General features: G+C 45.7%; 1 protein-coding gene across 3 annotated transcripts in view; it reads left to right on the forward strand.

Annotated features, from left to right (window-relative positions):
• The window catches only part of LOC144115821 (uncharacterized), a 115,616-nt gene extending 105,003 nt beyond the window's left edge, over nucleotides 1-10,613 (forward strand). For all 3 annotated transcript variants that reach the window (XM_077650321.1, XM_077650322.1, XM_077650323.1), the window contains one exon: nucleotides 9,556-10,613. In XM_077650321.1, the coding sequence (XP_077506447.1) occupies nucleotides 9,556-10,217 (662 nt within the window). In that variant the 3' untranslated portion in view covers nucleotides 10,218-10,613. The remainder of the gene's footprint in view (nucleotides 1-9,555) is intronic.
• The last annotated feature ends 380 nt before the right edge of the window (nucleotides 10,614-10,993 follow it).

A 10,993-nucleotide genomic window follows, 5' to 3' on the forward strand; every position in this document is an offset into this window, starting at 1 on the left:
TTACATTTCTGGAAGGATTTACTGTGTGCTTGCCTGGCGCAGTGGGTTAATGGCTGCGGCGTTCTTCGGCTGCCAAGCCCATTGTCGTGGCATTGAATCCTGGCTGCCGCGGCTGCATCTCGATGGAAGTGAAATGCAAAAATGGCAGTGTGCTTTGCGATGTCAGTGCACTGCAGATCAAAGAACCTCAGTGATCAATATTGATGTTGATCCGGAGCCCTCCGCTACAGCTCCCAGTGCTCCCAATGGTGGAACTGCTGCGGGCGTTGTGCTAAATGGCAAATCGTGCTACGTCCTTGCTGCTACAAAATGGAGTTTTGTAGCAATAGCTACATTACGGTAGGATTTCGAGCCTTCAGCGTGGCGCCGCCGCTACCCTGTGGCTGCGCCGCCACGCTGTCACGTGGTGTGGAGCAGCTGCCGGCGGCGCGGCGCCGTGGCTGATTACGAGGTTGGTCACGTGACGAAGTTCCACTCGGCCAGCTAGCGTCACTCCAGGTTTAACCAGAGCTAAACCACCGCCAATTTTTTTTGCTCACTTTTTCGCCATACATGCACTAAAAGGTCATTGTAAAACTGTCACAAGATGGAAACAAACAGAAACCAGTGCTTTCAAACATTTGCTGCGCAGTCCTTCCACTTCAGTGTCAGTAGGTTTATTATGGAAATAATCAAAATTTCAAATATCTTGTGAGAGACCAGTGCTTTCAAACATTTGCTGCGCAGTCCTTCCACTTCAGTGTCAGTAGGTTTATTATGGAAATAATCAAAATTTCAAATATCTTGTGAGAGAATCTGCTGTTCGAGTACCGCATGTTTTTGGCTCGAAGTATCGAACGAGTATCCGAAAACCAGAGATTTTCTTGTTGCCCTGAGTTTGCGGTAAAATCTTGTGCCGTTTCTAAACGGCGCTCACTAACTTGCCATGCACGATCTCGCGCTTGTCACGTAAATGATCCTGCACTTGCCCCGTGGCTGTTAGTAAGCACACGATAAAAGATCATGCAAGGTAGTGTTAGGCCTTGGATGAAATTCGTTGACGATTATTGAGAGCCGTTGCAGTCGCGATCCGCGCTCTTGGATAGGAAAACTGAAGTGCAGCACCATGCGGTGCGTGTTTGGGTCGTATCAAGATGTAGCTGACAGTTAGCCGTGAACGGGCTTACATAAAATGTAGATAGTTTACATGTAGTTTACATGTAGTTACATGTTTAAATGTAGATAGGAATGAAGGGGGCCGCAGTGAAGGGCTTCGAATTTGGGCCCCCTGGGGTTCTGCGTTGACATCGCACTTCACACGAGTGTCTTGCACTTCTCTTCCGCTGAAATGCAGCTACCGAAGCTGGCATTCAATACCGCGACCTCAGCAGCCGAATGGCAACGCTGTTGAACAGTCGCGGTGGAGCAAGCGCCGGCGAATGCCATGCCACCTCACGACCACACTCCCGCTCTCGGGCCCTTCGCGCCTGCCTGGTTACTTTTGACAAAGACGGTACAGCAGGCTGAACGCTTGCCTACAACACGGTCTGGGCGTGTATTGGCCTGAAAACGCAATATCTAGCGATAACATTTGGTTAAAAATGGTCTGGATGTTAGCATGTGGAGTTAAACTTGTAGGATTTGTCATTTTTTGCCTTCCTGGTCGCAGCAACTTTGGGAGCTGCGGAACACACAGTTCGTTGGTTATATACATGTGTTCTGCCCTCTGTACCTGTGCTCCCAACGTTAGCGATTTCTACGGTATGCGTGGCGCGCACGGATATGGGGCTTGCAAAGAACAGCGGGGCGGGCGAAGCTGCCGCACTCGGGCACTCCAGCAGTGTATCCGCGGTGACCCTTTCACCCTGCACAATTTTCGTCTCTTCGAATGGTCCTTTAGGCCATATGGGATTAGACACAGCAGAAGACTGAAACAAAAGCCTTGAGACCAGCCCACGCTGGCGCATCTCCTATAGCGCTGCTGGCCACGCGCTCTCTCTCGTGGTATAGTTTTGGTTGTGTGCACTCTCGTCACTGCCACACGATTGTAGTGCGCTGCCTGCGCTCATTTTTCATACTAGGGACCATATGACAGGGTAGAGTGGCGAAGTGCGTGTTGGCGGGAAGGGAAGGGATGAAGGGTTGAGAGGAGACAGGCAGGCTTGCTTTCTCCAGGAGCCAGCGAACTTGCGCAGTGATGGGCAGTCGAGCCAACTTCCGGTCTGTGTGGAGGGTGAGTAATGTTGAGAGGGGAAGAAAGGCCCCTGTCGTAATGCCTCTGGGTTGAAGTGTGGACAGGGAAGTTAAATTAGTACTTTCGTTTGGGTGAGTTGGTTCTTTCAAAGGTACAACCTTTCTGAAAAAAAAAAAAAAAAAATCTTAGCGGTTTAATTCTGGCTACACCCAAGATTCCACAGCGACCACAGAACAGTAAGGTCTTGGTATTAGCTTAGACTTGAAGACAGAACGGAAGAAACTAGTGAAGCGGAAGCACATTAACGAGTTAGCGGCTGGAGGGAAAGTAGAGGAATTCAGGATATCGCTGCAGGATTCGGCTTTAGCTAAGGAAGACGATCTTAATGTTCAGACAATGAACAATGCTCTCGCAGCTATGATTACGGAGCGCACAGTAGAAGTAGGCGGTAGGATTGTTAGACAGGATACCGGCAAGCTATCTCAGGAGATGAAAGATCTGATTAAGGAACGCCAAAGCATGAAAGCATCAGACCCCATAGATTAGAACTTACAGAGCTATCAGAGTTAATCAGTAAGCGCAGGGTAACTGACCTTATGAAGTTTAAGTGGATAGAATCGAGCATGCTCTAAAGAACAGAGGTAGCCTAAAAGTGGTGAAGAGGAAACTAGGCATAGGTGAAAACCTCTTTCTTGCTTTCTTCACTCAGTCCCTCTTTTATCCCTTCCCTTACGGTGCTGTTCAGGTTTCTGCCAAGATGTGAGAGAGATACTGCACCATTTCCTTTCCCCAACAACCAATTACCAATTTAAGAAAGTCTCAGGAGCAATGCAAAGGGGGAAGCAGCTAGTTGGGATCAGGTAACAGCAGATCTGTTGAAGGATGGAGAGGATATTGTGCTAGAAAAACTAGCCACCCTGTATACCCAATGCCTTATGACCTCAATCATATGGATAAAGTAGTTAAATTAGCCGAAGGGTTCTGCACAAATCTATACAGTAGCCAATGTAATTGAGGACGTAAATAACATAGGCAGTATCACACAGCAATGGGACATCCCACCAGTAACGAAAGAGGAAGCAGGTGGCTCATTGGTTAGGGCGCTCGGCTCCTGACCTGGAGTACCCGGGTTTGAACCCGACCGTGGCGGCTGCGTTTCGATGGATGTGAAACGCTAAGGCGCCCGTGTGCAGTGCGATGTCAGTGCACGTTAAAGATCCCCAGGTGGTTGAAATTATTCCGGAGCCCTCCACTACGGCACCTCTTTCTTGCTTTCTTCACTCAGTCCCTCTTTTATCCCTTCCCTTATGGTGCTGTTCATGTGTCTGCCAAGATGTGAGAGAGATACTGCATCATTTCCTTTCCCCAACAACCAATTACCAATTTAAGAAAGTCTCAGGAGCAATGCAAAGGGGGAAGCAGCTAGTTGGGATCAGGTACAGCAGATCTGTTGAAGGATGGAGAGGATATTGTGCTAGAAAAACTAGCCACCCTGTATACCCAATGCCTTATGACCTCAATCATACCAGTAGCCAAAACTAACTAAAACTAAAAAAATAAAATTAACACCAATGCCATTTCCAGGTAAAATAACATTAGCGTATTACATTCTCTGTCTTCAGCTCACTTCAAGCATAGTGCAATGAACACTGTCTTGACAATTGTCCTCTCTCTGAAAGGCTATTATACGGTATTTATTGTTTTCATGTAACATACATTTAGTATTTAGGCAGCTAGCTACCAAGGGGTTGCCTTGTGCATTCGGAAAGTTCGTTTAGTTAAGTGATTATTAATGCAAAAGGATTATATGGTCTAGCGATGGAGTAGAGGAGTCCTCTTGCACCTCGTGTGCAAGAGGACTGGGGTTTGAAATCCCAGTGCTAAACAGAAAAACACTCTGCCAGTCGATCGAATTGCATAACCAGGCCTGGGGTGCGGTTTAATCTCGGTGACCAGAACCGACAACGCACTCCCTCACCAGAACAGGATTTGGCCACCGTGGTGTAGTACTTGGCCACAACCTTCTATGATCAAACCAATTAACCTTCGGCCCTCAGTTCCCAGCGGCTGCGGACCAACAGACGAAGGCCGCGGTCAGACCTGTGACGCAGCGGAGGGAGCTAAGAATTTCCGGCTCCGGAGAGGCCGCCATTGGAAACTGTACCCGGTGACGTTTAGTGACGCTAGTCTATAGCAGTGCTTTTCGCGGAACTAGCGGGTTTTAAATGGGATGTCATAGGGTTTAGTGAGGTTAGGAGGGCAGATGAGTCCATACAATGCTAAGGGGTGGGCACGTACTATGCTATTCTGGATGAGCGGGCAGACGAGAACTGGGCATGGGATTCCTCATCAATCGGGATATAGAAGCGAACATACAATAATTCTGTATTATTAACGAGAGAATGGCAGTTATTCTAATTAGGCTTAATAACAGGTACAAACAGAAGCTGGTGTGTACAGACTTACGTGCCTACATCCAGCCATAATGAACAAATTGTCGAAAGCCTCTATAAAGACGTGGAATCAACAATGAATAAAATCAAATCACACTACACTGTGCTGTTTGGTGACTTCTGTGCCAAGATAGGAAAGAAGCAGGCTGGAGACCAGACAGTGGGTGACCATGGCATAGGCTTTTGAAACAGCAAGGGGGAGTTATTAGTGGAGTTCGTGGAGTTCGTGGAGAGAAATAATTTATGGATCATGATTACCTTCTTCCACAAAAGAGTGAACAGGCGTGAACGGGAAGAGTGAACAGGAAATAAATGTGAAAGAGCCCCAATGGTGAGACTAAAAATGAAATAAACTTCATACTATGCGCTCAGCCGGGCATCGTGCAGGATGTACAGGTTCTCGGGAAGGTGCGTTGTAGCGACCACAGGATGGTAAGGTCTCGAATTAGCCTAGACTTGATGAGGGAACGGAAGAAGCTAGTGAAGAGGAAGTTCATTAATGAGCTAGCGTTAAGAGGTAAAGTAGAGCAATTCAGGATATCGCTGCAGAACACATATTCGGCGCTAACTGAGGACGACGACCTTAATGTTCAAACAATGAACAATGCTCTCACAGCTATGATTAGGGAGTGCGCATGAGAAGTAGGCGGTAGTATGGTTCGGCAGGATACCGGCAAGCTATCTCAGGAGATGAAAGATCTGATTAAGGAACGCCAAAGCGTGAAAGCATCAGACCCCACAGAATAGAACTGAGAGCTATCAAAGTTAATGAATAAGTGTAAGGTAGCCAACATAACGAAGTTTGATATATAGAGAATCGAGTATGCTCTAAAGAAAAGGGAGGTAGCGTGAAAGCAGTGAATAGGAAACTTGGCATATTTTAACCACAGATAACTCAGCTTCTACAAAGCGCATTAAAAAAAATTTTTTGGCGGATAAATTTCGTGAAGTGCCGTGGTTTAACATCCCAGGCATACCACAACTTTATTAGAGCACCTTTCAGAGCACCTCTTTAAAGGCGAAGCGTAAAGCCTGTTTCATATGCAAGCGAAAATGCTTGTGAATCCTGCCGCGGTGGCGGAAAAACCTGTTTTGAGTCGTAGCGGCGATGAGGGGCGAGCTTCCAACAAGTTGGAAAATTTCGCTGCGACGCGCCGTTCAATTGCTGAGTCGCTTGTCGCGGCGGCACCACCATTTGGAATAGCCATGGAGTTCCTTAGTAGTATTTAGAAACTTTTGGGGAACAGCAGAGGTGCCGGGGGGTGTCGGTAGCTGACGGAAGAGCGTGCTGACGGAAAAGCGTGTCGACGCCACTGACGCATACATAGTTTCTCTGGCTTTGACGCATTTGGCAGAAGGGCTAGTTTTTGAACCTACACTGAGCTACACTTCGTGCAAGCTCGTGTAGGCGAGTGGAGGGCGGGGCTAAAGCTATGACGTAAAGGTGCTGCACTTGTCTGCATGAGCGCCAGCCTATAGCGTGATATCGAGCGTCGTCGTCCTCGGGAGCAGACAACTTTTGAACTTTTGAGTCGTAATATAAGGTGAACAAATGTATACTGCAAAAGGTTTTTTGCGCGGCGTTTATTATGGTAGAGAAGTGCAAAGGACATTTCTGTTTCCTCTCAAATGGAGCACTCACAAACTTGTACCGTCTGCATTCTCAGCAGATGCATGGAGCATATCACGCTAAATTTCTTGCACGCAAATTTCTTGCAAGTTCATCGTCGGATAAAGGGTCGACGACGAGTTCCTCGTGCAAAATACAAAGCCTCCCTGTTTCTGCCGTAACTAGGGGAAAAGCATTCTGCGCCGCGTTGAAACCGGCGTTCCGCGGGATATGGGGTCTTTCGATAGCTGTTTCTCGATCGGCTCCGAGCCAACAGGCTGACCGACCGCTTTGAGATGCCGACGTAATAATGCACAGGCGTGAAGCACGATACTGTAAGCGTAGAGAGCTTCACACTAATACACATAGATATGTAGATGACCATGAATGCAAATATATTTTACAGCGAAGCTGTATGTCTCTATCGACCAAGGAAATTTTCGTGTCGTGGTAAGCAAAAAACGCCAGGCTAAATAAAAAAAATGTCACTCCAATCCACACTGGTAAGGTAGTTGGACAGCGAAGCTGTAAAACGACACCCAGTTACCCACTGCGACGTCACTTGAAAACTCACACACGTGGCTGTAGAAAGAGTGAAACCAGAGACAAGTGAAATGTACTTGAACTGTATGCTGTATGCCTGATTTCTATGGAGATATGCTGTTGGCATTCAATTTTTATCCTGGCGTTTTTTGCTTACAACGATGACACGAAAACGCAACCGTAATCTTTACCGGGAAACAAACGTGGGGAGAAGGAACGTGCTTCATACATTATGGGGTTTGCACTTCACACGAGGGCTTCAAATGATGTCAACCCCTTTCAAAGCAGCTGCAAACCTAATTAATGCTTACCGGAATGCGTAGCTGTAATTGTCTGTCGCGCATCAGAAATGTTCCTTCCCTTACGGCGCCGCGGTATATGTGTCCACCGAGATATGTGGGATATGTGAGATAGGCGTAATTTGCTTTCCTTAAAACCAATTTTCATTTAATTTTCCTTGCCTTAGGGGCAGTTGGGGTGTCCACCAAAATATGTGGGACAGGCGTCATTTCCTTTCCTTAAATTGTCCAATGGGAAAGGCGGGGTGCTGAAGGGACTATGTTGTTCCCTGGACTCCTTGGCAAGACTGCAACATGCTTTCGCGTCCCCCTCTTAAAGATGAAGCTTAAGCGTCCTCCAATTTTTTTTTCCTCACTTTTTTATTATCTTTAGCCAGTTATCCCCCCGTCATTATAATACATTATGCGGTTTGTACTTCACACGAGGGCTTCCAATGACGTCAACCCCTTTTGAAGTTGCTGCAAACCTATTGTTTACAGGAACGCGTCGGACTGTGTTCCCAGTGTATATAAAAATTAACTTGGAAATTACGCAGCACCTGAGATGCAGAAATATTCAATGTGCGTGCTATACATTAAATCGCTCACTAGACTTCAGTAAAATTATGTATTGTTTCTCGCAGTTTTTTAGCTAGTATAGTTAGGCACCTAGTTGTAGTTAGAGATTTGTAGCTAGTTGATGGTTATAGCCATATCAGTTCTTAGAATTCCGAAAACGCGATTATCCTTGGCGCTGTGGCTTGACTAAATTTGGCTTTTTCGACTAGTTACGTGCACTGTGGGTTTACTTTGCCTGCATGCGTTCAAAAGCGCATGTACTTTCGCACGATGCAGTCAGATTTTGTCGAGCGACAGAAGTGATTGTAATCGTGTTTTCAAAATTCTAAAACTGATATGGCTATTACTAATGACCGTGTACATATCTAATTGCAACTCGGTGCCTAAATCTACTAGTTAAAAGGTTGATTATTCAAAATGAGTTAACTGCTTACTACTTAAGGCAATTCACTGGTTTTCTGGTGTTTGCGGACACTGGTAATGCTAGCCCCCAAAACGATATTTTTATCCCAAACACCCTAAAATGAAATGTTCTTAAATGTGCGTACAAAGTTATGTACTTATACCAAATTTGGTTACATTTCATGCAGAAATAACAAAATAGTTTTAATTGTTGCATCTCCCCTTAAAGCCAGCCATTGATTTTTACAAGTGCAAATGCATCCTTGAGACGTGCAGAGACGCACTGCAACGATAACCAAGTAGTTTAAAGTGTCACTCATGGTTCTCGTTGCACACCCAAGGGATATAGGTTTGAAGCCTGATGGGACTTAGAATTCGTTCTTGTGTATTTTATTTTCGGGAGTTTTCTAGTAATCTAGCAGGATGGAAAAATCTTTCAGGAATGATTAAGTGGCACTGCAGGCGATAAATGCATTCATGCATTAAAGGGTATGTTTGTGCAGTTACAGTGCACAGTGCAAATAACCTGGTTTCATCATTCACCTAGCCTGACTAACAAAGCACACAAGGCTTGCTTTTTTAATTTAAGCAATGCTTCCACTTCTGGAGCTGCAGTGTAACTTTGATTTAGCTTGGCACTGTAGTTGCTTATATCAAGAATTCATGAACCATTTTTGATGGTCATGACTGTATCCTAATCTGACAAAATAGTTCAGAGACAGTAGTACATTACATTAGTATGACATTATTACATTGTGCAGGTGTCTCAATGTGCAAATGCATTATTGTGGGCTGTCCTCTTAGTGGGACACGATTACAAAAAATGCAGGGTAGGAGAGCATGGCAGTGTGTGAGCAATGGACTCGAAATGGAGTTATGTAAACTTTTGTTTTCTACAGGGACGATTGCCTGGTGGGGTGCTGACATAGAAAGAAATAGTCAAACAGTAAACAGTCGTGCACACAGACTGCACAGAAGACATGGACTAGGAGAAGAAACTGAAAAGCCTTTTTTTTAATGTACAGCAATGAAGGGCACTAAGAAAAAGCAAGAGCACAACGGGAAAATGATCACATCACTGGAAGTGCCGTTCTACATCCACCATTAACCCATCGGTTAGAACGATGGGCCAATGAAATGCTTTTGCCTTTTTAGTTTCAGCCTTGCCTTGCACATTAGTGGAGTAGACGAGATTAGATTTATCGAGGGAGATCGTGAATGGGCTTAATTGGAGTTTTCGCTGCTTCTTGAAGTGCGCATGGCTCTCATTTTTAAGAGAGGCGGTCATAACCGCCTGGTCTATGTACTGCACTTCTATATGTGTAATGTCCAAATCTGCTGAGAGGCCCTTTAATTGGTGGGAAATTTGGAAGCTAATTCACATTTGCACACTTCCTGTACTTCATATGGGACATAAAGAAGACATGAAATTACTGTGCACTGATGCTTGTACATCTGTGTCTTCACAGAAATGGTAACATAAATAGTGCTCTGATTAGAGTTTTATTCTTTTCTCAGGTAAGCAAGGTGTAGAAGAGGGAGGAGGAGAAGTGTGCAAACCCCTTTGCGCAGCTGGCTCACCAGCCTCACTAACGGGTGAAGACAGTTCGAAGAGTCCAGTTGCTGGAGGTGGATCGGGCCTGGCACTCACACGTGGCTCTTATTCAGCATCTGAACTTTCCATCAAGCCAATTCCTGAACGTCCGCTAAGTTCTGGACCCTCTGGTGGCTCTAGTAGGATAGCTCAGCTGAGCATCAGTCCAGTTTGTGGCGGCAGTGCTGCAGCTGACCTGGCCATCATTCCAGTTCCCACCACCAGGATGAGAAAAGCTGAGCTTACCATCACTGCGGTTCCTGTGGCCAGTGAATCACCTCGGGTGACCATCAGTCCAGTCCCCATTGCCAGTGGTAAATCCAAACTGTCCATGAGTTTAGGTGCTGAAGATCAACAAAGACATGGCACTGAAAATGGCTCCATATTAATGCCCGAGGTCTCCATCTTTCCTGTTCACTGTGATAAATTGAGTCCTAGACCCAAAGACTGCTCGAGGGGACAAAATTTGCCTGTCAAAAGGCGGAGGAGCAGCCCTGAGAAGGATCCTGAGGGAGATATCATTATAATCTTGTCAGATGATGAAGTTCCAGCTCCTCCAGCAAAGACCTTCAAACGTTTAGAGTAGGCATTATCATTAGGATCTCGAAATTCCTTAAGATTACCATTAAGTGGGGAACTTTTTGTATCTCCCGCAAATTAAGCGTTCGCAAAAGGTAAACTTCTCAGGGGACTGGAAAGGTCTTGGCACTGCCAAGAAAAGCTTGCTTGGCAGTTTATACATTTTTTACTTTGAAAAGTGACATAGCCTGCATTTTTGACCCGGTTTTAGCAAGTATGAATGAGGATCATGTATTGGGATCTTGTCTCAGGATTGTGTATTGAATTTTTTGTAAGGATCATGTGAAATTCATAATAAGTTAGTCACATTGTACATGGAGCATGGTAACCACAGCATCATCTATATCATGTTGATTTGTAAGTTAATTCGTCTGAAATAAAGTGTGTGGTGGAACACTGCATAGATGGAAGTGTAGTTGTCCCCCTTCAGATGTGTTTATGCATGTGCTGTGTGCACTTACATTTCTGGAAGGATTTACTGTGTGCTTGCCTGGCGCAGTGTGTTAATGGCTGCGGCGTTCTTCGGCTGCCAAGCCCAGTGTCGTGGCATCGAATCCTGGCTGCCGCGGCTACATCTCGATGGAAGTGAAATGCAAAAATGGCAGTGTGCTTTGCGATGTCAGTGCACTGCAGATCAAAGAACCTCAGTGATTAATATTGATATTGATCCGGAGCCCTCCGCTACAGCTCGCAGTGCTCCCAATGGTGGAACTGCTGTGGCGGTTGTGCCAAATGGCAAATTGTGCTACGTGCTTGCTGCTACAAAATGGAGTTTTGTAGCGA

Source organism: Amblyomma americanum, chromosome 1 (genome assembly GCF_052857255.1).
Source record: "Amblyomma americanum isolate KBUSLIRL-KWMA chromosome 1, ASM5285725v1, whole genome shotgun sequence".
Taxonomy (NCBI): domain Eukaryota; kingdom Metazoa; phylum Arthropoda; class Arachnida; order Ixodida; family Ixodidae; genus Amblyomma; species Amblyomma americanum.